The sequence below is a fragment of the Lemur catta genome, chromosome 3 (genome assembly GCF_020740605.2).
Source record: "Lemur catta isolate mLemCat1 chromosome 3, mLemCat1.pri, whole genome shotgun sequence".
In the NCBI taxonomy this organism is placed as follows: Eukaryota; Metazoa; Chordata; class Mammalia; order Primates; family Lemuridae; genus Lemur; species Lemur catta.
This window is the reverse complement of record NC_059130.1, coordinates 30,450,339-30,478,001: the sequence shown is the minus strand read 5'-3', so window position 1 is coordinate 30,478,001 and position 27,663 is coordinate 30,450,339. Positions and strand designations below refer to the sequence as shown.

The window sequence follows — 27,663 nt, the reverse complement described above, 5'->3', positions numbered from 1 at the left end:
AAAGGGAGCCCCTCAGTCAGCTCTCTGAGGCTTCACTATATTGAACAAGTCTGAAAAATCTCCCAAAGGAAATAAAGGCTGGACTCCACCTACTCAGGGCCCATTATTTCTAAGACATTGGGGTCTTTGTTGGAAGAGGAAGAAGTCTAGGGCAGAAGGGCTTGTCCTGCCCAGCCCAGGGTCCTTCCCCTGCATCTCCAGCTGACATGACACCTGGGACTGCACAGCCCTGTGGGGCACGACTTCAGGCCAGCTCTGGGAGGCCAGAGAAAGCCCCTCGCTCCTGAGAGTAGACACTCTGGTGGAAGATGCAGTGGCAGCGACAAGGAACAACATCTCCGAGCGTGGTTACAACATGCCATTGAACTTGAGGTACAGACTGGAACAGAGGAGGCAGATACGTAAGCCAGTCTTAGAAAGCACATGGGACCTAACGCTGCAAACTTGCTCTCCCCTTAGCAGGATATTTCTCTATGCAGGAGAAACTTTAGGGAAAGAAAGTCTTGGGTAAACAGTTTTCCTAAGCAGTGTAAACATTCTACAACTATCCAGGTTTTGAGAGCTGGGTTTGTGGAGTCCTGAGTGAGTCTAGGGCTGGGGCTGAGAGGAGAGGGAACAGGGAGGACTCGATATGTGTGGACTTCCGACTGTGGTACACAGAATAGTGCCCCCAAAGATTTCCACACTGTAGTCCAGGCAACCTGGGAATAGGTTAGGTTACATGGCAAGGGGAATTAAGGTAGCACATAGAATTAAGGTTGCTTATCAGCTAACATTGAAATGGGGAGATTGTTCTGGATTATCCAGATGGGCTCAATGTAACCACAAGAATCCTTAGAAGTGACAGAAGGAAGGAGAGGAGGTAAGAGGGGTTGAGAAGGACTCGACCCACCGTTGCTGGCTTTGAAGATGGAGGAAGGTGGCCACGGCCAGGAACATGGACTCTCCCCTGGAGCCCCCAGAAAGGACACAGCCTCCCAACACCTTGATTTTAGCTCAGTGCAACCTGTGTCAGACTTCGACCTACAGCATGCTGACTTAATACATTTCTGTTGTTTTAAGCTACTACTTCTTCGTAATTTGTTCCTTTTTTTTTTTTTTTTTTTTTTGAGGCAGAGTCCCTCTCTGTCATCCTGGCGCGCCGTGGCATCAGCCTAGCTCACAGCAACCTCAAACTGCTGGACTCAAGCAATCCTTCTGCCTCAACCTCCCAAGTAGCTGGGACTACAGGCATGTGCCACCATGTCTGGCTAATTTTTTAATCTATATATTTGAAGTTTTCCAGCTAATTTATTTCTACTTTTAGTACAGATGGGGGCTCGCTCTTGCTCAGGCTGGTCTCGAATTCCTGAGCTCAAGCAATCCACCTGCCTCGGCCTCCCAGAGAGCTAGGATTACAGGCCTGAGCTACCATGCCCGACCAGTAATTTGTTCTTAAAAAAATGGAAAACTACTATACAAATTAAGTAATATTAGTCCTGGAAAGGATGATTGACATTATTGGAACAATTGCTATTTCACTCTATTTCCATTTCCCCTCCCAAAACACTGAAGTGATTTTCTCCCTGGTATCAATCTCAGCTCTGGTCTCATCTCTGGTATCCTCACTTGCCCTATTTTCACAGGAGCTGATACAGTCTGAAGGCTGTGTCTGAATGGAATCCTGCAAAAGGGGCCAATGTGGCAAAGGAGAAGTTAAGCCATGGGCTGGAGGGACGGGGTGTCACTCACCATAGACAGTAAGCCGGAAAAACTGCATAACTTCTCTTCCTTCCGTTAACGTGGCTTGAGCTCGGTACTGCCCACTGTCCTCAAGAGTCAGGTTCTCAATCTTCATGAAGGCCAAGCTGGGGACCTGGACCCTCTGCTTGAATTTGTCCTGGAGGCCGAACCATCTTGGAGACTGGACGCCTCTCTGGACTCGAAACATGACCGTGTAGCCTGACTCAGGGCTGAAGCTCCAGGAGAGCTCCTCCAGCTCAGGTTCCCAAACTGCTCCCGGCTTCTTGGTCACATCAAACATGACAGATTCTCCTGAGATCCCCTTCAGAGGAATGTGGGCTCTGGAATCCTTAACTGCAGAGCCATTTGCCCCAGAATGCTGAGCCACAGCACCGCAGACACCTGGGGCATTAGAAACAGGAAATGCAAGTGTTTTACCATCAAGAACAAATAAGGCAACCACAGAACTTTTCTTCTTAATCAAATGCATCCAAAATTCCTCTTTCTAGGAAGGCAGCCTAGTACAATGAATTGGAGTAATTTTGGGATCAAGTCTGGTTCTCATGGAGTATAACCTTGAACAGGCTAAATTGCCTAACTGTCAGTTTCCTTACTGTCCCAAAATCATAGTATGAATTAAATGAAACCATAGATCAAAAGAACCTAGTACGTTTTCTGGCACTTGCTAAGTGCATAAATGCAAGAGGCAGCTTCAAAAGTGTCTCCCAAAGGTCTCTCCCCCGCTCCTGTGTACATCAATGTGTAATCTTCTCCCCTGGAGTGTGGGCTGCACTTAGCGACCTGCTTCTAAGGAACACAATACAGCAAAAGTATTGGGGCCTTTTCAGTGCCTAAGAACCCTAGAGGTCTAGTTTTTCCCTCCCTCACAATGAGACCCAATCACACTATATTTTCATAACTACTGTGGGAAATTTTATGATGGCTTTTTTTCAATGTTTTCTTTATTTAAAGATTCTTCTGGCAATATTTATTAATAAAGAAGAAAAAAACAACAAAAATTTAATGTCCAGCCCTGCTCCCCAGGATACATGGGGAGTGAGGTTACAGACATATTTACCAAAATCTACGGTTCCCCCTGTCAGGGGGCACGTTCTTGCCGGAAGGGGGGCTGTTATGGATTGAATTGTGTTCTTCAAAAAAGACATGTTGAAGTCCTAAAAGCAGCAACTCAGAACGTGCCTTGCTTGGAAATAGAGTCTTTGCAGATACAGTCAAGGTAAGGTGAGGTCATCAGGCTGTGGCCCACTCCAACATGACGGGCGTCCTTATGAAAAGGGGAAACTTACACACAGACACCAACATGCACGGAGGGAAGCTGAGGGGAAGAGACACAGGGAGGATGCATGTGAAGATGAGGATTAGACTGACACAGCTGCAAGACAGGGAACACCACAGACTGCCAGTGAACACCAGAAGCTGGGAAGGGGAAGGAAGGACTCCCCTTTTATGGACTGAATATTTCTGTTCCCCTCAAATTCACATGTTGAAATTTTTAACACCCAGTGCGGCTATACTTGGAGATGTGGACTCTAATGAAGGAAGGGTAAGTGGGGTCATAAGGGTGGGGCCCAATCCAATAGCATTAGTGTCCTTATAAGAAGAGTCACCAAAGAGCAAGCGAGCCTGCCCTCTCCATGCACATGGACTGAGGAAAGGCCATGTGAGGACACAGTGAGGAGGCAGCCTTCTGCACACCAGGCAGAGAGCCTGCACCAGAAATTGAATTTGCCAGAACCTTGATCTTCTAGCCCCCAGAACTGTGAGAAAACAACTTTCTCTCATTTGTTATGGTAGACTGAACTGACTGATACAGCCATGTAGGGTTCAAAGCTGACTACCACACCCCTGCAGGTTTCAAAGGGAGCATGGCCCTGACAAACACCTGCATTTTGGCCTTCCCGCCTCCAGAAGTGTGTGACAGTAAATTTCCATTATTTTAGACACTGTGCTTGGTATGTTATGACAGTCCTGGGAAAGAAATATAGGAACTCAGAAGGATGACACCCAGGGACTACATGTTGATACTTCAAATGATTCCTGAGGAACCAGGGCAGAGCCCTTGGCCAGCACATCACATGAGCTGTAAGCTCTGGACTGAGACAGGCCTGGGATCAAGTTCCACATCTACCCTCTTCTGGCTGAGTGATCCTTACCACATTCCTAAAATGTCTAACCCTTGAGTTCCCACACATGAACACTGGGAGTAATAATTGCTGGTGCTCATTGGGCTCCTACAAGTATTAAATAAGATGACATATATTTTCAAAAGCACTGAACAGTGTGCCTTTAGGTGTTATGATCATTACTATTATAGGGCCCACCTGCTATGGAATTGCCACAGTTATTGTAACTGGATTTCTCCTGATGTTTCCCTGCCTGGGAAAGAGGTCACCCATCCCCCATGAACATAATTCCCACTCCCTACATTTCAGCAGCTCCTTCAGATACCAAATGTCTAATGGTCCTCAGGACAGGAGATTGCATTTCAGCCACACCAAGTGGCTTTTAATTTATTTTAATCAGATTATACATTCACATGTTTATGAAAGGAGGAGACAATTCAGGGGATTGAAAATTAGCTGTCTCCTATCTCTGGCTCCCATTGCCCGGTTCCCTCTCCTAAGACAGCACCATTATCCGTGTCCTGGGCAGCTCCCTGGAGATAATCTACACACTCACAAGCACACATGTATATCTCCACAGACGCAGCACGCTCTATGCACCGATCTCTCCTTGCCTTTGTCGTAGCAGCACTTACTGGGACGCACGCTGGATCTGTGCACGCTGTGTCGCACTGACTGTCTGCACACCGTGCCTCGTGGGGCTCTCATACCCCGCTGCTCCTGATGGCCCCGTTGTAACGTGCCACCACAAACAAGGTGGCACTTATATCTTAATATCTCAGCCTCTCACACATGGATGTGTATAAATTAGGAAAAATCAATAGGGTGAATCTCATAGATCAAAGGCACATATACCTGAACTTTTGACCAATATTATTAAGTATCTCCAAAGAGTGATTCTATCTATACTCCTACCAATAATGCTTAGGTTTCTCATCAATACATTATGATCAAACATTTGGTCCCTTGTCAAATTCAATAAGAGAAAATTATATCTCACTGTCATTTCAATACACATTTCTGTTAAGGGCCAAAAGCTTCAAGACTACTGACTATGATAACTTTTGGCCATATAATGTTAAAGCCTAAAATTTTAACATTGTCAAAGCTATTTCTATAATGTCATAATGTGAGTTTCATGCCGAAAAATCATTAACCTGCTATCTCACTTCTGTAAGTGAGTTAGCTAAAGACAGTGCCACAAGTGTGGCTTGCTAAAGACAGTGCCACAAGTGTGGGAATGCAGCACCCATGTTCTGCATGACCAAGCCCTAAACTGCCCAGATCCTGTTGCAGGACATGACAATGATGTAATGCTGCTTTTTGCCACTGTAATCATGCTTGCTCTGCCCCAGTGATTTTTCACCCACAATTAAAGCTTCCTGCTTCAAAGGCTCAATGCTGCTCTCTGTGCCACTGCCTTTGGCGGTGCAGAGAGTAGTCACTGGCCAGCTAATAAAGACTCCTAATTTGGCTCAATTCGGTTTTAGGTGATCATTTCTCGCATCTCAGACCATAATATTTGGAGGCCCCAGCGAGATTCTGCCCTAATATAGGGCACCTGGCGACCACCGGTGCCTGGAGACTGGGCACGGAGTGGAGTGTCTTGCCTAGGGGAAGGCCTCTGAGAGACGTTCCACAGCCCCAGGCAGAGGCTTGACAATGTTCCGGCCCCGACACCTTTATTTTTTTTATTTTTTTTTTAAAGAAAAAAAATAGTGTTTTATTAACTACCACACTTATAATACACTTTAAACGTACAATAAGGTAGCCTTTAAATTTGAGGTGGTCTTAAGAATAAATGAACAGAATTCCAAATTTTTGAAATAGGTGAATTGCTGCAGTTATAGGTATACATTTAGGAAAGTTGTATAGCTCTTACAAGACCAGCAATGTAAAAGCCATCATGTAAATTTACCAGTAAAGTATAACATATGCAAACATAACAAAATCACCTCCATAGTGACAATACCCCTACACCTTTAAAACCACAAATTCTTCTGGACGAGTCTTCTGTTTCTGTTCACCAGTGAGTTCTTTTCTGGTCTGTTTCTGGCTCCAGAGTTGTCTAGCGCCTCAGGAGATTGGCTGGATGCAGCTTCACTCCTCAGGTGGGCTCCAAGAGGTGAGATGTCACCTGGAACTTACTGTCAGGATCTGATTCTGTTTCCCCTTTTCCTTGGGTGAGTCCTGGGACATGAGATGTCACCTAGGACTTGCAAGTCCTGGTCAGATTCCTGAGTCTGATTACTTTCATTTCTCTCAGCTTCGATTCCATTTTGGTTTCACCTGTCATCTGGGTCCTAGGTTATAGTTTCGAACTTTAAAGAATGGTGCGCACTTATCACTGGGATCCATGATTGTCAGTTTCCTTTCTGCCTTTTTCCTGAGGCCGTCTAGGGTGGTAGAATCAGGCTTCGCCCTCCCTCACCGCCTCTGCTCAGCCACTCACTGCTTGCTCTCTCTGCCTATCTCCCTCTATCACTCTCCCTCTCTCTCTCTGTCCGTGCCTTTCTCTGTGCATGGTCTTCACATCTTTTCAGGCGGCTGAAATTTCTGGTTTTCTTTTTGAATGAGATTTAAAGAGTCGACTGTGAAATCAACAAGGCACCAAATTAATCCAACTGCACTGATCAAGCCAAATTGGCAGCTCCCTGACTGCCCTTGATGTCAGCAGGTAAGAGGCCCTTATTATCAAAATCAAGAGAGGGGTAGACGGCCTATGCCACTACCACTATCTTGAGTCCATCTGGGGCAGCAGCAACAGTAGGGAGTCCAATTTATGTGCACTGTCATCATTGGCCAATTGTCTTGTCCTGTCCTCTGTCCCTTCTGTCCACATATGATATGAGTGAGTGAGAGTGTCACAGCTCCACAGCTGAAAGGCCACGAAGTTTGAGAAACCCTACTCTGTAAAACAAGTCTGTGTCTCTGTGTGTCGCTGCCAGCATAGGTGTTTAATAAATGTAGACTGTGTATAAAAATTGTCTTTGAGACGGACTACTCAGGTCCCCTTAAGCTGAATGACTGAGTCAGCTTCTTACATTGCCATTGGCCTATTCGGGTTGACTCTATTGCTGGGTATCGGGCTTTACTAAGTGGCTCCAGAGGATTAGGGGCCAAAGAGAAGGCTGTGATTAGTGGTTGTAAACTGGACTATAATAGGTTTCCTTTTCTGGTTGTGGTGTTGCTTCCCATTCTGACTGTTGCCTGAATCTTGTAACATTTAGGCTTTTCATCATGTACCAATCTCAGCCCTGTGTTACTTGCTCTCCTCTTGAATGCTTCTTAAAAAATTTCCAATGTTTTCAGCATCGGGCCACACCCTATGGCTTTTCAGTTAACACCTTTGACTTACAGAAATTTTGTAAATGAGTGGCCCACATTTGGTGTTGGACAGCCCTCAGAGGGCAGTGTCCAAGTTACTCTTGCCAACAGGGTGCAGGCCATAATTTTTAGAAATCCAGGACATCCAGATCAAATCCCTTATATACAGTTCTAGAATAACATCTTAGTAGACAACTCTAAATAGTTACAGTCTTGTCTTAACCCCCACAAAAACAAGGCTGCAAAAGAAAAATCAGTTCTCATGACTAGGCCCCCTTTAAAGGGAAATCCCAGCCCTAGAAGTAAAAAAGAAAAACCAAGCCCCATTCTAGTTGACCAGCCAGAGGATCCCCTACTACTGGGGCCCCCACCATATCCAACTGCCCACCCCGATCCAGCTCCTAGGAGAGACCGTGAGCCCTTCAGCCCTCCATACACCCGGAGTGGCTCACACTATAACCATTCCCCAGGTCTCCCCTCACTGGAGTCCGACTCCTCAGGGGCACCAATCCTTCTTCTGAGACAGGTCCCTTCCCCTCTGGGACCTGACCTCCCTCCATTCATTGTTTATGTCCCCTTCTCAACTAGTGACCTATATAACTGGAAAAACCCAAACCCCTCTTTTTCTGAGAAGCCTCAGGGACTAATTTCTCTCCTGGAGACTGTCTTTTATATTCACCAGCCAACTTGGGAGGACTGCCAGCAGCTCCTCCAAACCCTCTTCACTTCTGAAGAGTGCGAGCAGATAAGGAGGGAGGCAGTCAAAACCATTCCTTACCCAGATGAGCAACCCACGACTGACCCAGTCTGAATAAAGATTGTTTTCCCTTCTGCACGACTGGACTGGGACCCAAATAAGACCGAGGTAAGGAGGCTTTCCATCGGTATCGCAGGACTCTGCTAGGAGGCATACAGGCTGCGGCTAAAAGGCCGACTAATTTGTCTAAGGTAAGCAAAATGATACAGGGACCTAACGAGCCCCTGGCCACATTCTTAGAATGCCTCTTTAAAGCTTACCACCTGTATACTCCCATAGACCCAGAGACACCAAAAAATAGAAGTGCCATTAACATTGCATATGCTACCTAGTTGGCCCCAGATATTAGAAAGAAGCTGCAGAGATTAGAGAGATTTGAGGATAAAATGCTGTCTAAACTAATAAAAATTGCCCAAAAGATCTACAACAACAGAGAGGACCCTGGGACTGTACAGTCCAAGGGGATGGCCAAAATTCTCATATATGCTATGGTAAAACAGGAAAAATATAAAACTAGGAGAGGCAAGGAGCCTAAAAAACCAGATCAGGATACTAAAAAAAAAAAAAAAAGGCCCGACTTAGGCCATGACCAGTGTGCCTATTGCAAAGAACATGGTCACTGAAAGAATGAGTGTCCCCACAAAGAGCATGAGAGAAGCAAGCCCACTCTGGTCCCTATGAAAGACACAGACTGACGGGGCCAGGGCTCCATCCCAATAAGCCCCCAGGAGCCCAAGGTCTTTAAATGTCAGGGGCAAACTTTAGAGTTTTAGGTGGACACGGGAGCAACATACTCCATTCTCCAACAAGCTGAAGGGCCCCCTTTCTGAAAAAAAAATACTCTAGTTTGGACTGAAACTGAAACCCAGGCTTTTGAGACTCTCAAGCCCTCACAAACACTCCTGCATTGGCTTTGCCTAATCTAACTAATCCTTTCCAATTATATGTTGCTGAGAACTAATAAAGGAGATATTAACCCAGACGCCGGGACACTAGAAAAGACCAGTGGCTTACTTATCTAAAAGATTGGACCCTGTGATGTCAGGTTGGCCAAACTGCCTGCGAACCATTGCCACAACTGCCATCCTGGTCAAAAAAACTTCTGACCTAAACTTCAGGCAAGACTTGCATACTATAGCCCCATGCTCTGTAGAAGCCTCGCTAAAAGGTCCCCCCAAGAGATGACTTTCAAACTCCTGCATAACCCAATATCAGGTAATGTTGCTAGACCCCCCACCAGGATTTGCTTCCTGAAAACAGCCTCCCTCAATCCTGCCACATCTCAGAGGAAGTCAGGTATGCAGGGGTGGCTGTTGTGACTGCTGACCAAGTTATCTGGCCACAGGCTCTTGGACATGAAACCTCAGCCCAAAAGGCTGAACTCATAGCCCTGACCCAGGCCCTAAGATGGGGGAGAGCCTTTGCAATAGCACATGTACTTGGGGCATTTTACCAGAAACAAGGACTGACTCCCCAGTGTTGAGAGGCAATGCTTTTGCTGACGTGACAGCCAAGAAAGTCTCGCAAAAATCAGTGGGGCCTCTCCTAACTCTCTCTGCTCTGGCAAAACAGCTCTTGCCAAACTCTCCAAACTACACAAAAAAAGAAGTTAAAATGGGAAAAGCCCTAAAGACTAAAACTGATTCAAGAGGTCAGATATTCCTCCACTACACCACCAAGCCCAGCAAGCTTCAGCAAGGTGCCACGTCTGCACTCGAGTAAATCCAGACAAATACAGATACTTGTATCCAGACAAATACAGATGCTTGTATTCATTGATACTTTCTCTGGATAGGCAGAAGCTTTTCCTACAAAGTCAGAGACAGCACAAATAGCTATTAAAAAAAAAAACTAGTTACTGAGATTGTTCCCCGATTTGGCCTCCCACTTACACTGGGGTCCTACAACGGCCCGGCGTTCATCACTCAAATGACTCAATTATTAACTAGGACATTAAAGATTAATTAAAAATTACACCGTGCTTATAAGCCTCAGAGTTCAGGACAGATAAAAAAGATAAATAGGACTTTAAAAAACATTAAACAAATTAAAGCTAGAGACTGGCACAGACTGGGTAAGCCTCCTCCTCTTTGCTCTGCTAAGAGCTAGATGCACTCCTTATGCTAAAGGCTTAACCCCATATAAAATCATGTTCGGCCGACTGCCCCGGTTTATCCCCAAGCTGGTGGAGGACAAGGTAGCGGAGTTAAATAACCATTCCCTTCTTAAATCATTGCAGGCCTTGTAATCTGGTGTCCAGCAGACCCAAGACCTTGTAAAGGCTGCTCATCTTGGACCAATTAATCTTCCCCTAAAAAAGGCTTCATTTCAGGTGCAGCCCAGAGATCTCATCTAGTTAAAAAAAAAAAACCCAGCACGCTACCTTGGAGGCAAGGTGGACTGGACCCCTGCCAATAACCCTCACCACACCAACAGTCATAAAGGTTGCCAGAAAGCACCACTGGATCCATCACACCCAGATTAAAAAAGGATCTTCAGACCAGCTCCCGGAAAAATAGATTATCCAGCCAACCAAGACCCGCTAAAGATCAGACTTTCCAAAGACTCCTCTGTTTCAGATTGCTTGCTTTAGACTTACCAAAGGCACCCCCCATCAGCCTATAAACTACACTTAGATGCTTACAAAAACAATAAATAACACTGTCATAGCACAAAATTCCATCCATACTTAAAAGATAAATCCTTGGGCATAAGCTAAACACCTTATTTGCTAGAGACATTTGTGTAGGGGGCAGGGTGGTACAGATAGCCAAAAAAAGGTTGAAATAGATTATTTATTTAAAAAAATATTCTGAGTTATAGGTTTAAAAACATATTTCAGGACCTTGATAAGATACACAATAGTTCAACTCTACCTTTCCAGAGCTTAAAACTTATAACAAAGAATCAATGATTTGATTCCCCCTAAACATCAGTGGGGAATGTTAAGAGCCAAAAGCTCCAAGACTACTGACTATTATAACTTTTGGCCATATAATGTTAAAGTCTAAACTTTTAACATTGTCAGAGCTATTTCTATAATGTCATAATGTGAGTTTCATGCCGAAAAATCATTAACCTGCTATCTCACTTCTGTAAAACTGCTTGCTAAAGACAGTGCCCCAAGTGTGGGAATGCAGCACCCATGTTCTGCATGACCAAGCCCTAAACTGCCCAGATCCTGTTGCACCAGGACATGAAAGTGATGGTAATGCTGCTTTTTGCCCCTGTAATCATGCTTAATTTGTCCCAATGATTTTTCACCCACAATAAAAGCTTTCTGCTTCAAAGGCTCAATGTTGCTCTCTGTGCCACCGCCTTTGGCGGGCAGAGAGTAGTCACTGGCCAGCTAATAAAGACTCCTAATTTGGCTCAATTTGGTCTTTAGGTGATCATTTCTTGTGTCTCAGACCATAACACTTTCCACTATACATGAAATTCATCATCACCATCATTTCATATTAAGTCACGTTTATTGCCTTTTCTGTGAACTGTGAACTGCCTGCTAATGTCCTTTCTCATTGTTTCCATTAGTTTCTATGAGTTAGATATATGTTATAAAAATTAGCCTTTTCTCTAACATACATAATATAAATTTTTAGAGTTTTTTGTTTGACCTTCACCTAGGGACTGTTTGCCTCGCCAAAACTGTATTTTCATGAAGTCAAACATATCAAAGTTTTTATGGCTTCTTCATGTTATATCTTGCTTAAAAACAAAGCTCCCATTTCAAAAGTGGGTTTTTGCTTCTCTCTTGTTTTGAAGTACATTTATGATTTTAATTTTCATGTTTACTCATAGATCCACCTGAAATGTATTGCAGTCAGTTAGGTGACATAGTTGGATAGTATAACACAGTGGTAAAAAAATTGAACTGTTGAGTCAGTGGCATTTAAGGCCAGGGGCTTCACTTTCTGGCCATGGGAACTTGAGCAGGTATTTAACCTCTCTGGCTTCGGCTTTCCCATCTGGGAAATGGAAGTAATAACAGTGCATAACTCATTGGACTATTCATTGGACTTACATAGAGAAAAGTTTTCAGCACAGGGTTCAATAACTGCTCAGTTAATATTAGCTGCTCTCATTATCATGAGGAGTGTCATGTGTCCAAGCACACCTGATGCAGAATCAGACATTGCCAGTTCCCAGGCTGGTGTCCCTCCGTCCCCACAGCTGTCCCTCTCAGGGGTGCCCTCCTGGGAACAGTAGGGGTTCCAGGGAGTGAACCTGTAGGTTCAATTCCATAGGTAGCTCCAGGGTGTCACGGTCCAGCCAAGGCCTTCCTGTTTACCAAAGCCCTGAGTTTGAAAGGAAATTCATTTGTCTGTGTCCGCACACAGCCATCATCAATGCAAATGTTACCAAGGAGCTGAGGACATCTGTGTAGCCAGGAGATTAGAAAAGATAAAGGCAAGGGCAGAATATTTGTTTTCCCAAGCTTGAACTCAATAAATTTTGTGTTACTAGCTCTATTTGGTTTGTTCATTGCCCCTTTCCTTAATAGGTTGTGTTGTAATATATTAATAAAAGTATTATATGTTGTATTGAAAACTATTCTACAAGATATTGAGCTGCTTAAAGGGAAAGGTCAAAGTGAGCCTCAATGCAAAGGAAAGCCCGTAAATGCCATGTACCCTAGGACATTCATCTCTGTACCCACAGACACCGTACACCTGTGTGAACACAGGGCATCTATTGGTAACCACGTTGGCATCCCTGCTGGCCTTCCTCCATTCTCCCTTTGAACAACTGGTGACATCCTACTAGTTCCCTCATTAATTCATGAGCAAAATGTAAGTATCCTGTAACATCTGAGTCAGCCATGCCATTCATAGTTACTAACATGTTCAAATACACAATTCTTGGTACAACAATGGACACCAAACATAAGTGCTCCATTTAATGTAGGGCCCAAAAAAACAGCCATCATTTCCAAGGGGACAGACAGGACAACTGGACTTGTGGAGATACTATTTCATTCTCCAAAGGGGGAGCCTTCCTAAGGCATTTTCCCAGACAATTCTGGTGAAAACAGTGTCTGTCATTCTAACTGCCAGCATTGTAATAAGGGTCATTGAGAAATAAACTAGTATTTTCTGCTAACCAGACAGGAAGTGAAAAAGTCTGCCCAAGTCTTTTATTAGCTGCTTCTAAAATCCCAGCTGCAGCTGCCTTTCTGAGTGTGGTCTGCACAGAACATTGCCACACACAGTGGGAGGGTCACAGTGTCCTTCAGCAGGTGGTCTGAGGCCATGTCCCTGCAAAAACATGTAGACACTTTCTTCTCCAGCACCCAGCCAGCAGACAATAGCTGGGCACACAGTAAATGCTATCATGCTCAGGCTGAGCCTGTCCCCACAAAAGAAGTCATCCTCACTGGTGGCTGCCTGCATTTCTGGGAAAGTGCAGTGTGCGCTGAGCCACCCTTAGCCTCCCACCTCCCCTAAACATGTCCCCTTCCAAGCACACATCCAGTAAGCGTTCAGGGTTTGAGAATGATAAAGACAAATTCTTCATTACCTCCCTCACCATCACTCCTCCACACATCCCTGCCCAAGTCAAGGGTGAACGTAAACAGGGACAACCCAAGACCAAAGGAGAAATGCATCCAACTGTGGAGCTCCATAGATTGCTATGGAGCAGTTTCTGGGGGACGTTCCCTCTGAGGATGGCCTCTGTCCAAACTCCACTGCTAGGGGTCTTGTCTCATTGACCACCATGGAGGGCAGGCCCAAGGGGACAACTAAACTCAATCCTCCCCCCTTCCTGTGTGACCTCCAGAGAGTCACTTTCATTATCTGGACACAGACAACCTAGCCCTAAAATTAGGAATTCTAGTTCCTTTTTTTTTTTCTTTCCTTCTTTTCTTCTTCCCTCCCTTCCCTCCGTCTATTTTTTCTTTCTTTTTCTTTGTTTCTTTGGTATTCCTCCAGCCCCAGTGCCTGCATAGAAAACTATACAATTGAACATATTTCTCCAAGTTAAGAACATTGTGGAAGTGGAGAAAGCCTACATTTTGCTGCCAACAAAAAGTTACCTATTTAAACGGGATCTAACACATTGCTATTGCAAAGCTCATCCTTGCTTCGAGAAGTCCTGTTTTACAAGTGCTTTCTAATCTATTAGATTTCATATACTTCCCTGCAAGTTCAACCAGTGGCTGAAAAATTAAAACAAACATACTAACAATAAATTTTTCACAAAAATTCATATTTACTAGGACTTATTTTTTCATTAGATTTTATACTGTGATTATACATACAAACATATAATATTTCATAAAGCAATGAGTATGATATACACCCCAGATCTGGTCATTCTATTTTCTTCCTCTCCATGTTTTCCTCTCCAATTTCATGCCCTCCTGTAGCCCATTTTAGCATCTACTGGTACTTCCACATCCTTAGCATATTCTTATAAACATGTGGGTGCATAGACACCCTTAAATTTTGGAGGCTGGTTTCCTTGTATAAAACAAAGATTTCATTCTATCTAGTTTCCTGAATCTTGCTGATGCAGATTCATGCATTTTATTTCAAGAAAATAAAAAATTCTCCCAGAAAATTGGAACATTTGCATTTTTAGGCCTCCATGGTACTCCATGGTACACAAACTCTCAATGTCTTCAATCACTCCCTACTGTGGGGTACCTCCTCTTTTTTCCCCCAGGGTTTTGTCCCAGAACTCTGCTGTGATAGACATGCTTTCATCCCAGGTCTCCAGAGCCTGAGCAGCATTTCAGGGTGGAGGGAAAGGCCACCCACAGGGATGAGAAAGGGCATAGTCTATAGGGTTCATTGTACCCCAGAAGGCAAATCCTTTTTAACATTTTCAAATGGAAACTCATGCAAATTACACAAGCACTTTCAAGACAAACCTGAGACTTCCAAGGGCCTCTCCTCTGAGATGATCTGCCTGGAGCTGAGCCCAAGCAGAGGAGCCCACCTCCACTCTCCTGTTCAGTGCAGCTCCAGCAGCCCAGACCAGAGGAGCTTCTTGCAGCTCAGACGCTGGGGTTCCAGTTCTGCCCCCTCCTCCACAGGACAGTGCAGAGACTGTCAGGACATGGCTGAAGTCCAGGCCAGGAGTACACTATTTCCACTCTTTACCCACAGGAGGCAGCTATTTTATCCCTCTGCATCCCTCTTTCTAGGCAATTCCAGGCTCTCTGGGCATCCCTGCTAATGCAGCACAAGTGGCCTCACCTCCCAAGTTAAGGTCCCCTTAATTCAGGAAAGGCTGCCCGACCTCAGGGTTTGCAGCCTGCTCACCACCAAAAAAGGCCGTTTCATTCTTTCTGTTTACCATGGGCTCTAACCTAATATGCTGCATTTTTACATTGTAACAGAGTGGTTTTCTCTTTCTGTTCCCCAAAAACAACAGAACTGAAACAGCCATCATGGGGTGGTGGCCCAGCTATCCCAGCTCCACACAATTGCTTCTCCTTCCCAGGGACCCCAGGCTACTCACTGAGGAGGAAGCTGATGAACCCCAGGAGCCTGGAGGCCCAGCAACGCAGCTCATGCTTTGAGCAGGGCCCCATAGCCAGCTGCCTTCAAGCCCAGTCACTGGCAGCAGAAACGTTGAATTGGGACGAAACCAGCTTACACAAGCTTTCCCACCCAAAGGCAGGACTAGCAAGTTACTACTGGGGAGACAGCCCATCAATCTAGAGAAAGAGCCATTCAGCTCTTCTGTAGACACTGTGCACACTCAATAAGTAATTGCAGAGAAATGTATAACTTCACACTGTGATGTGCCTGACATCACACTGACCAGGAACCCCTCCCTCATCACATTTACCAGGACTCCCTCCCTGTGGTCACAGCCAGCTTGGTGCTCTCACACATGCCCTGTCCTGATGCTTCTCTGCTTACCTGGGTTCACAGCTCGGCCCCAGGCTACCCTGGTCACCAAGAACTCACTCACTTACAGCAAACCACAGTGGGCCCCTCCTGAGTTGATGGCTTTCTTCCGTCCATATCCCATTTAGTTCTGTTCTCATTTTGGTTATTTCTTTTCTTCTGCTGGGTTTAGGATTGGTTAGCTCTTCCTTTTCCATTTCCTTGAGATGATTCATACCATTGTCGATTTGTGATCTTTCTGTCTTTTCAATGTGGGCATTTAAAGCTATGAGTTTTCCTCTCAGGAATGCTTTTGCTATATCTCACAAAGTTTGATAACTTGTTCTCCATTGTCATTCAGTTCAAAGATCTCTTGATTTCCATCTTTATCTCCTCCCTGACCCCACTATTATTCAGGAATAGGTTGTTTCATTTCCATGATTTTGTGTAGAGATGGGCGTTTCTGCTGGAGTTGATTTCTAATTTTATTCCACTGAGATCTGAGAAGATACATGGTATAATTTCTATCTTTTTTCGTTTGTTGATACCTGTTTTGTGGCCTAAGATGTGAACAATCTTAGAGAAAGTTCCATGAGCTGATGAGAAGACTGTATATTCAGTAGTTTGGGAGTAGAATGTTCTGTGGATGTCTGTTAGGCCCATTTGTTTTAGAGTTCTGTTTAAGTCCATTGTTTCTTTGTTTATTTTCTGTTTTGAGGATCTGTCGAGTTCTGTTGGTAGGGTGTTGAGGTCCCTGGTATTATGGTACTGCTATTTATCATTTTCTTTAGATCAAGTAGGATTTCCTTTATGTATCTCGGTGCTCCTTTGTTAGGTGCATAAATATTCAAGATTGTTAAGTCTTCTTGTTGAATCGTTCCCTTCACCATTGTATAGTGACCATCTTTGTCTTTCTTTACTTTTGTGGATTTGAAGTCTATGTTATCTGATATGAGAACAGCTACACCAGCTTTCTTTTGGTTTCCATTTGCATGGAATATTGTTTTCTATCCCTTCATCTTGAGTTTCAGTGAACCCTTATGGGTTAGATTCATTTCTGGAGACAACAAATACTTGGCTTGTATTTTGTTATCCATTCAGCTAATCTTTGTCTCTTCCCTAGAGAGTTCAAGCCATTCATTTCTACTGAAAGAATTGATAAGTTGAGTGGGGTGTATTTCTGTTCATCCTGTTGAGTAGACCCTTATTGCTTTGTTTTACCTCTTGAGCCATCATAGAATCTGGGTTCTGTACTTTAGCTTTTGGATGATTTCACACTGGCAGGTGTCTGTTGTGCTGATCAGTGTATAATGCAGGTCTGAGTACTTCCCACAGGCAGGTCTGGCTTTCACAAATTCCCTCACTGATTGCTTATCTGGAAAACTCTTTATTTCTTTCTCAAATAAAAAACTTAGTTTTGTAGGATACAAAATTCTCGGCTGGCCATTATTCTGTTTTAGAAAAATGAGGATAGGTTTCCAGTCCCTTCTAGCTTGTAAGGTTTTAGTTGAGAAGTCTACAGTTATTTTCATAGGTTGCCTTTGTAGGTTACCTGCTGTTTTCACCTTACTGCTGGTAGGAGTGCATCTTTTGTGTTTACTTTGACCAGCCTAATGACTATGTGACATGGTGATTGCCTTTTCATGATGAATCTTCCTGGAATCCTATGGACTTCTTGTACCTGGATATCTAGATTTCTAGCTAGGCCAGGGAAAATTTTCCTCAATTATTCTCTCAAGTAAACTATCCAACCCTTGTGTATTTTCTTCTTTGTCCTTAGGGATGCCTATGATTCTTATGTTTGCCCCTTTACATAATCCCACATTTCTTATAGGCTTTGCTCATTCCTCTTTTTCTCTATTCTTTCTCTTTGACTTATTTGTTTAGCTCATAGGTGTTCTCTCCAAGCTCTGAGATTCTTTCTTCTGCCTGATCTAGCCTATTCGTCAGACTTTCTACTGTGTTTTGTAAGTTCTTGAACGAATATTTCATTTCCATAATTTCTGTTTTGTTTTCCTTTCATGCTCCATTTAGTAAGTCAAAGACCTTTTCTCATTTTTCAAAAATGTCGACTGTTGCCTAAATAAGAAGCTATGTGCAAAAGAAAAAAGCTCTTTGTGGAAAGTGTTACCTGTGCACAGTCTCTACACAAATATTAGCATTTACCTTCTGCTGGCAGCCATATGGCTCCCTCAGCTGCCACTAATGCTAGTCACCCTCTCCATATACTCAAGACAAAGACAAACCCCCACAGAGGCTGACAGTCTCTTGGCTGAATTGAACCATGAGTTTTCCCTAAGCTTCTACCAGCCCTGATCCTGTTAACTCGGAGGAGTGGGATAGAGAAGTGTACACTCCCTCTGGTCACAGCCTCAGCTGGCTCAAACTTTCCACCACCTACTGAGATTCAGGCCCTGGTCTCTTCTCTCCAAACCTGGGTACCCCAGAGCATTCAAGAGCTCCACCTCCCATTACCATGGGGAGATGCACCATCCTCCTAAACAATGATCAGCGCCACCTTCTCCTCCATGCTGAGGCTTCTGCTGTGCCTGCCCAGGCAGAACACCCCCAAAGAGACTGGTCCCATGACTCAAAGTAGTCAGGTCACTGTGTATTAACCCCACTTAATGGATGTGAAACCAGAGTCCTGGCAGGGGGTGGTATGGGACTTGTAAAAGGTCACCCAGCTAATCAAAGGACAAGGTCTGAACTCCTGACAACCAGCTGAGGACTCATTCCTCAACATCACATCTGGTCTCCTATCTCACTGTATGACCTCAAGCAAGTCACCTGGAGTCCAGTCTGTCCTCTCACCCAAAACTGTTCTGCAGATTCCTAACACGAGAATATTACAGATTGGCTTGATTCCCCCTTCTTCACCTAGTAGTGGAGAAGTCACTTCAAAAGGCCATCTATGAGTTCCAAAGTCAGAAACTTCTCACATGGAATCAAAATTGACCATCTGTATATCTTCTTTGGAAAAATGTCTATTCAGAGCCTTTGCCCATTTTTAAATTATTATTTTTGTTTTTGGCTATTGAATTATGTGAATCTCGTATATTTTTGGACATATACTACTTATCCAATGGTTTGTAAATATTAATATTTTCTCCAAATCCATAGGTTGTCTATTCACTCTGTTGATAATTTCCTTTGCTGTGCAGAAGCTTTATAGTTGATTATAATCCCAGTTGTTTGTTTTTGGTTTTGATGCCTGTGCTTTTGGTGTCATATCCAAAAAATCATTGACAAGACCAATGTCAAGGAGCTTTTTCTGTTTTCTTCTAGGATTTTATGGCTTCACATATTACACTGAACACTTTAATGCATTTCAAGTTAATTTTTATATGATGTAAGATGAGTCCAATTTCATTCTTTTGGATGGGGTTATCATGTTTTCCAAACATCATTTATTGAAGACACTATACCCTTCCCTTATTGTATTCTTGGTGCTTTTTTCAAAGACTACTTGACCTTACAGACATGTTTATTTCTGGGCTCTGTATATGCCAATACCATACTGTTTTGATTAGTATAGTTTTGTTTTATACTTTGAAACAAGGAAATCTGATGCCTCTAGCTTTCTTCTTTTTGCTCAAAATTGCTCTGGCTGTTCGGTGTCTTCATAATTCCATATAAATGTTAAGATATTTTTTCTATTTCTGTGAAAATTCCATTGAAGTTTTGATAGGGATTTCTTTTAATCAGTAAGTGCTTTTGGTAGTATAAAAATTTTAACAATATTAATTTTCTAATGCATGATCACATGATATCTTGCCATTTATCTGTGTCATCTTCAAGTTTTTCATCAATATTTCATAGTTCTCAGTGTACATATCTTTAATCTCCTTGGTTAAATTTATTCCTACATATTTTATTCTTGGTGCTGCTGCAAATGGAATTATTTTCTTAATTGGGGGTGTGTAGCTCATTGTTAGTGCACAGTAATGCCTCTGATTTTTGTATGTTAATATCATATCCAGCAACTTTACCGAACTGATTTATTACATCTAAAAGTTTTTTGGTGGAGCCTTTAGGGTTTCCTATATATAAGACCATGTCATCTGCAAACAGACATAATTTTACTTCTTCCATTTTTATTAAAATACCTTTTATTTCCTTTCTTGTCTAATTGTTTTGGCTAGGGTTTCAAGAATTATGTTAAACGGAGATGATGAAACTGGGCATAATTGTCTTCTTCCTGATCTCAGAGAAAACCTTTTGACTTTGTGCCATTGAATATGATGTTGGCTGTGGTCCTGTCATATATGGCATTTATTACGTTGAGATACATTCCATATATACCTAATTTGTTTAGATGGGTTTTTTGTTATACTAATAAATTTTTATTTTTCTAGCTTTCTTTTCTAGCACAAGAATTTGATTTAAAAATCTACATAAAGATATTACTATAGCAGGAATGTTTTGTCCCCACCAAAATTCATATTTTTTAATCTATGTCATTAGCTTTTTTTTTTCTTTTTTATTTCAGAATATTATAGGGATACAAATATTTTGGTTACATGGATTGCTTTCATACTGCTTAAGTCAAAGTTATTAGCATGCCCATTACCCCCAGAGTGTACACTGTATACGTTAGGTATGATTTCACACATCTCCTCCTCCCCCGCCCACCTGCTTGATTTCCATTGAGGTTTACTTCCATCTGTGCACATGAGTGCTGATCAGTTAGGTCCAATTTACTATTGAGTACATGTGGTGTTTGTTTCTCCATTCTCTCCATACCTCACTTAGGAGAATGATCTCCAGTTCCATCTAGATTGTTGCAAAAGATATTAGTGTATTTTTATGGCTGAGTAGTACTCCATGGTATACATATACCACATTTTATTAATCCACTCATGAGTTGATGGACATGGGTTGATTCCACATCTTTACAATTGTGAATTGTGCTGCAATGAACATTCTAATGCAAGTCTCTTTTTGACAAAATGACTTTTTTTCTTTTACATAAAACCCAGTAGTGGGACTGCTGGATCAAATGATAGGTCTACTTTTAGCTCTTTGAGGACTCTCCATACGCCTTTCCATAGAAATTGTACTAGCTTGCAGTCCCACCCATAGCATAGAAGCATTCCTTCCTCTTTCCATCCATGCCAGTATCTATTGTTTTGAAACATTTTGATAAAAGCCGTTCTCACTGGGGTTAGGTGATATCTCACTGTGGTTTTGATTTGCATTTGTCTCATAATGAGGGACATTGAACATTTTTGCATATGTTTATTGGCCATTAGTCTATCTCCTTTTTTTTTTTTTTTTTTTTTTTTTGAGACAGATTCTCACTCTGTTGCCCAGGCTAGAGTGCCGTGGCATCAGCCTAGCTCACAGCAATCTCAAACTCCTGGGCTCAAGCAACCCTCCTGCCTCAGCCTCCCAAGTAGCTAGGACTACAGGCATGCACCACCATGCCCAGCTAATTTTTCTATATATATTTTTAGTTGTCCATATAATTCCATTCTATTTTTAGTAGAGAAGAGGCCTCGCTTTTGCTCAGGCTGGTCTCAAACTCCTGAGCTCCAACGATCCTCCTGCCTCAGCCTTCCAGAGTGCTAGGATTACAGGTGTGAGCCACCATGCCTGGCCAGTCTATCTTCTTTTGAAAAGCTTCTGTTCGTGTCTTTCGTCCACTTTTTAATGGGGTTGTTTGGTTTTTTTCTTGTAGATTTGCTTGAGTTCCTTGTAGATTCTGGTTATTTTACCTTTATTGGATGTATAGCATGCAATTATTTTCTCTCATACTGTAGGTTTTGTATTTATTTGCTCTGTTTGTTGTCTCCCTGGCTGTGCAGAAGCTTTATAATTTAATCAAGTCCCATTTATTTATTTTTGTTCTTGCTATGATTGCCCTTGGGGTCTTCTTCATAAATTCTTTGCCTAGGCTGATATCTAATAGAGTTTTTCCAATATTTTCTTCTAGAATTCTTTTGGTTTCACATCTTAGATTTAATCTGTTGTCCATCTTGAATTAATTTTTATGAGTGATAAGAGAGGTGGATCTTGTGTTAATCTTATACATGTGGCTATGCAATTTTTCCAGCACCATTTATTGAATAAAGATTCTTTTCCCCAGTGTATGTTTCTCTCTACTTTGTCAAAGATCAGCTGGAAATATGTGGATGTTTTTGTATCTGGGTTCTCTGTTCTATTCCATTGGTCTGTGTCTCTGTTTTTGTTCCAGTACCATGCCTTTTGTTCCAATAGCCTTTTAGTATCGTTTAATGACTGGTAAAGTGATGCCTCCAGATTTTTCCTTTTGCTTAAGGTTGCTTTAGCTATTCAGGCTCTTTTCTGGTTCCAAACAAAGCATGAAATTATTTTTTCTAGATCTGTGAAAAGTGACATTGGTATTTTGATGTAGTTTCCACTGAATCTGTAAATCACTCTGGGTAGTATGGACATTTTAGCAATGTTGAAACTGCTGATTCATGAGCATCATATGTTTTACCATTTTGTTTACATCATCTGCAATTTCCTCTCACAGTGTTTCATAGTTCTCTTCATAGAGATTTTTCATCTCCTTACTTAAATATAGTCCTACATATTTTCTTTGTAGCTATTTTGAAAAGTCTTTAGTCTGATTTGATTCTCAGCAAGTATTTAGTCTGATTTGATTCTCAGCTTCACTGTTGTTGGTGCATAGGAATGCTACTGATTTGTGTACATTGATTTTGTAACCTGAGACTTTTCTGAATTTATACATCAATTCCAGTAGTCTCTTGGCAGAAACTTTGCGGCTACTTAAATAGAAGATCATATCATCAGCAAAAACCAACTATTTGACCTTGTCTTTCCCTATTTGGATACCCTTATTTTCATTCTCCTCCCTGATTACTCTGGCTAGGACTTCCAGCACTATGTTGAATAGAAGTAGTGACAGTTGGCATCCTTGTCTTGTTTCAGTTCTAAGTGGAAATGCTTTCAATTTTTCTGCATTCAGTATGATGTTGGCTGTGGTTTTGTCATATTTAGCTTTTGTAATTTTGATATATGTTCCACCTATGCCTGTTTTATTAAGAGTTTTTATCATAAAAATCTGCCAAATTTTGTCAAATGCTTTTTCTTCATCTATTGAAATGATCATATGATCTCTGTTTTTGCTTCTGTTTATGTGGTGAATCACATTTATGGGTTTCTGTAAGTTGAACCATCCTTGCATCCCTGGTATGAAGCCCACTTGTTCGTGGTGGATTATTTTTTTGATATGCTACTGAATTATGTCTGCTAGAGTGCTAGAATTTCATTTAGGATGTTTACATTTATATTCATAATGATATTGGTCTATCAGTTTCTTTTTTGTTGTGTCCTTTGCTGGCTTTAGTATCAAGGTAATACTGACTTTGTAGAATGAGTTGGGGAGGATTCCTTCCTTCTTTGTGTTATGAAATAATTTCTGAAATATAGGTACAAATTCTTCTTTGTAGGTCTGATAAACTCTTGCTGTGAAACCATCTGTTCTGGGACTTTTTTTTTTTTTTTTTTGGAAGATTTTTTTATAGTTGCTTCAATTTCATTGCCCATAATTGAGCTCTTCAAGAGTTCTTTTTCTTTCTGATTGAGCATTGGGAAGTGTGTTTTTCCAGGAATTGGTCCATTTCTTCAATGTTTTTGAGGTTATGCACATAGAGATTTTTATAGTATTCACAGATGATATTCTGTATTTCTGTAATAACAGTTGTAATATCTCCTTCTTCATTTCTAATTGGACTTATTTGGGTCCTTCGTTTTCTATTTCTAGTTAATCTAGATAGAGGTCTATTAATTTTGTTTATCTTTTCTAAGAACAAAATTTTCATTTCATTAATATTCTGTATTTTTTTATTTTTAATTTCATTTAGTTCTGTTCTAACCTTAGTTATTTTTCTAATGCTGGATTTAGGTTTGGTTTGCTCTTCCTTTTCTAGTTCCTTGAGATGATTCATAAGATTGTAGATTTATGATTTTTCTTTTTTTTTAATGTAGGCATTTAATGCTGTGAATTTTCCCCTTACAACTGCTTTTCCTGAATCCCACAGATTTTGATAACTGGTGTCCCCTTTGTCATTTGGTTTGAGGAATCTTTTGACTTCCACCTTAATTTTCTCCTTGAGCAAATAATCATTCAGGAGTACATTGTTTACTTTCCATGACTTTCTGTAGAATTGAGTATTTCTGTAGGGTTGATTTCTAATTTTATTCCATTGAGATCTAAGAAAATACACGGTATAATTTCTATTTGTTTTCATTTGTTGATACCTGTTTTGTGGCCTAGGATGTGATCAATCTTAAAGAATGTTCCATGTGCTGATAAGAAGAATGTATATTCAGTAGTTTTGGGGTGGAATGTTCTGTAAATGTCTGTTAGGCCCATTTGCTCTAGAGTCCTATTTAAATCCAGTGCTTCTTGATTTATTTTCTGCTTTGAGGATCTGTCCAGTTCTGTCAGTGGGATGTCAAAGTCTCCAGCAATTATGATGTTGCTGTGTTTCACTTTGTTTAGATCTGGTAGGGTTTGCTTTATGAATCTGGGTGCAACTGTTTAGATGCATAAATGTTTAGGATTGTTATATCTTTTTGATGAATTGCCCTCTTTACCATTATTTAATGACCATCTTTGTTTTTCTTTACTCTCTTTGATTTATATTCTATGTCATCTGAAATAAGAATGGCTGTACCTGCTTTATTTTGATTTTCATTTGCTTAGAATACTTTTTCCATCCCGTCACTTCAGTCTCAATGAGTTCTTATGGGTTAGATGTGTTTTCTGCAGACAAATATTACTTAGCTTGTATTTTTTTATCCATTCAGCCAGCCTAATGTGTCTGGAGTGGAGAATTCAAGCCATTTACATGCATTGAAACAATTGATATGTGGGATGCATTTCTGTTCATCCTGTTAGGTAGACCCTTATTGCTTGGTTTTACCTCTTGACCCATTATTTTATATGGGCTCTGAGCTTTAGCTTTTGAGTGATTTTCCACTGGTGGGTTTCTATTGTGCTAATCAGTGGATAATGGAGATCTGAGTACTTCCTGCAGGGCAGATCTGGTCTTGACAAATTCTCTCAGGGTTTGCTTGTCTGAAAAAGTCCTTATTTATCCCTCATATAAGAAACTTAGTTTTGTAAGATACAAAATCCTAGGATTGCCATTATTCTGTTTTAGAAAACTGAGAATAGGGCCCCAATACCCTCTGGCTTATAAGGTCTCAGTTGAGAAGTTTGCAGTTACCCTGATGGGTTTTTCTTTGTGAGTTACCTGATGTTTTTGCCTTATGGCTCACAGGAGTTCCACCTTTGTGTTAATTTTGGCCAGTCTGATAACTATGTGTCATGCTGATTGCCTCTTTCCAATGAATCTCCTAGGTATTCATTGAGGTTCTCATACCTGGATATCTAAATTTCTAACAAGACCAGGGAACTTTTCCTCAATTATTCCTTCAAACAGGTTTTCCAAGCCTTGTTTGTTTTCTTCTTCACACTCAGGGTTGCCTATAATTCTTAGGTTTGCCCTCTTTACATAATTCCCTATTTCTTGTAGGCTTTGTTCATTTCCCTTAATTCTCTATTCTTTATCTTTGACTGACTTAACAGGAAGGTATTGTCTTCAAGCTCTGAGATTGTTTCACCTGCCTGGCCTTAAGTGGAAACGGGAAAGTCTTAAAACTTTCCACCATGTTTTTTACTTTCTTGAATGAATTTTTCATTTCCAGAAATTGTATTTGATTGTTTTCTTATTTTAATTAAAATGATTTATTCATGTGGATGTGGAGAGACAGGAACACTCATAGACTGCTGGTGGGACTGCAAACTAGTGCAACCTCTGTGGAAAGCAATATGGAGATACCTTAAACAGATACAAGTAGACCTACCATTTGATCCAGCAATCCTGTTATTGGGCATCTACCCAAAAGAACAAAAGACATTCTATAACAAAGACATCTGCACCCGAATGTTTATAGCAGCACAATTCACAATTGCAAAGATGTGGAAACAACCCAAGTGCCCATCAATACATGAGTGGATTAATATAATGTGGTATATGTATACCATGGAGTACTACTCAGCTATAAGAAACAACGGTGATATAGCACCTCTTGTATTTTCCTGGAAAGAGTTGGAACCCATTCTACTAAGTGAAGTATCCCAAGAATGGAAAAATAAGCACCATATGTACTCACCATCAGATTGGTTTCATTGATCATCACCTAAGAGCACATTTAGGAATAACATTGATCAGGTGTCAGGCAGATGTGGGTGGGGGAGGGGATGGGTGTATACATACATAATGATTACGATCCGCACTGTCTAGGGGATGGACACGTTTGAAGCTCTGACTCAGGGGAGTGGGGGGGCAAGTGCAATATTTGTAACCTAAACTTTTGTACCCCCATAATATGCTGAAATAAGAATTATATATATATATATATATATATATATATATATATATATATATATATATATATGTAAAGAAACATATTCAGTAAAATTTCCTGTTATCCCTGGATGATGGCATTTTGGGTGATTTCTCACACTTTGTTTTACAAAAGCAATGAAGCTACCTTCAATAGGAAAAGAAAATGGAAATAAGAAAGAAGTACCCACAGTTCTCAAAAAACAAAAAAAAAGAAGAAGGTTGAGTGGAGTTGGGATACAAAATGTAGACAGTAGCAAACTGTAAAATTTAGATGCAATATTCTAAATTACGGGATCCTTCAACCTCAACTCAGGCTAAATCCAGCTATCTGTTTTTGTTAATAAAGTTTTATTGGAACACAAAAAAATGATTTATTCATGGCAAGTAATGTAAAAATCAGGCTATTTGTGTATCAAATTATATTATGTAAACCACAAGTTTATTTTCCTTGTTAGAAAAAAATTGCATAATTAGTCATCCCTAATATACCTGTTTTCTAGTTTTAGGTTAAATTCATTTTTTTTTATTTCTACATATTACGGGGGTACAAATGTTTAGGTTATGTATATTGTCTTTGCCCCACCCACATCAGAGCTTCAAGCATGTCCATCCTCCAGACAGTGCAGATTTGATTTTTTTTTATAATTTAATTTCTTTAGTGAATTTTTCATTCATTTCCTGAATTCTTTTTTTGTGATTTCTTTGTGTTGGTTTTCCATTTTCTCTTGTATTTTGTTGTGTTTACTTATAATCCATATTTGGAATTTTTTATCTGTCATTTCAATATTCTGATTTTGGTTGGTATCCATTGCTAGAGAGCTGGTGTTCACTTTTGATGGTGTCCTTTCATTCTGATTCTTCCTGCTTCCAGAGTTGTTTCACTGATTCCTTCTCATCTGTAGCACCTGTTGCTTCTTATTTTTTGGATTTTCTTTTCTTTAGATAATGGCATGCCCAGTTTAATTTCTGAGACAGTAAGTGGTACTTGTGGGTGAGAATCAACCACACCCTGTATGATTTAGTCAGTAAATGTTGTAAAGGTCCGTGCAAATTGACCTCCCTCTCAGAAGGTGGCACTTGCCAAAAGCAACAAGCTGCAATGTTTTTGGATCCTCTGACTGGCTCTAGTACCTCAGTAGAAACACTTGAATACCCCAGATGGTAGGTGGGGCCCTGCAACTTCAGATGAGTTCTTATTCTCTGTCACAGAAGAGGCGGGTGGAGAATGCAGCTGGGCAGGGCTGGGTTGGGTAAGCTTGCCCTTAGGCTCCACAAAAAATCTGGCAAGTTATCTGTTTCAGCAGGGTTCAAAGGTTTGCTCCCAGCTTCTGGGAAAACCTGCCAGGGAGGGGCTGAAATGGCCCCATCCAGCCAGAAAGTCTGCTTGTGGAGGCAGGACCCTCTGAGATTTACAATCTGACAGTCCGAAGCAAGCTTCATTCCTCTCCACCCTCCCC

General features: G+C 41.4%; 1 protein-coding gene across 3 annotated transcripts in view; it reads right to left on the bottom strand.

The window, feature by feature from the left end:
- The window catches only part of LOC123634131 (T-lymphocyte surface antigen Ly-9-like), a 63,767-nt gene that overhangs the window by 16,853 nt on the left and 19,251 nt on the right, over window positions 1-27,663 (bottom strand). For all 3 annotated transcript variants that reach the window (XR_006733866.1, XR_006733867.1, XM_045545457.1), the window contains exon 4: window positions 1,732-2,124. Coding sequence is in view for 1 of the 3 variants with exons in the window: in XM_045545457.1 (XP_045401413.1) it covers window positions 1,732-2,124 (393 nt within the window). In the remaining 2 variants the exon portion in view is untranslated. The remainder of the gene's footprint in view (window positions 1-1,731; window positions 2,125-27,663) is intronic.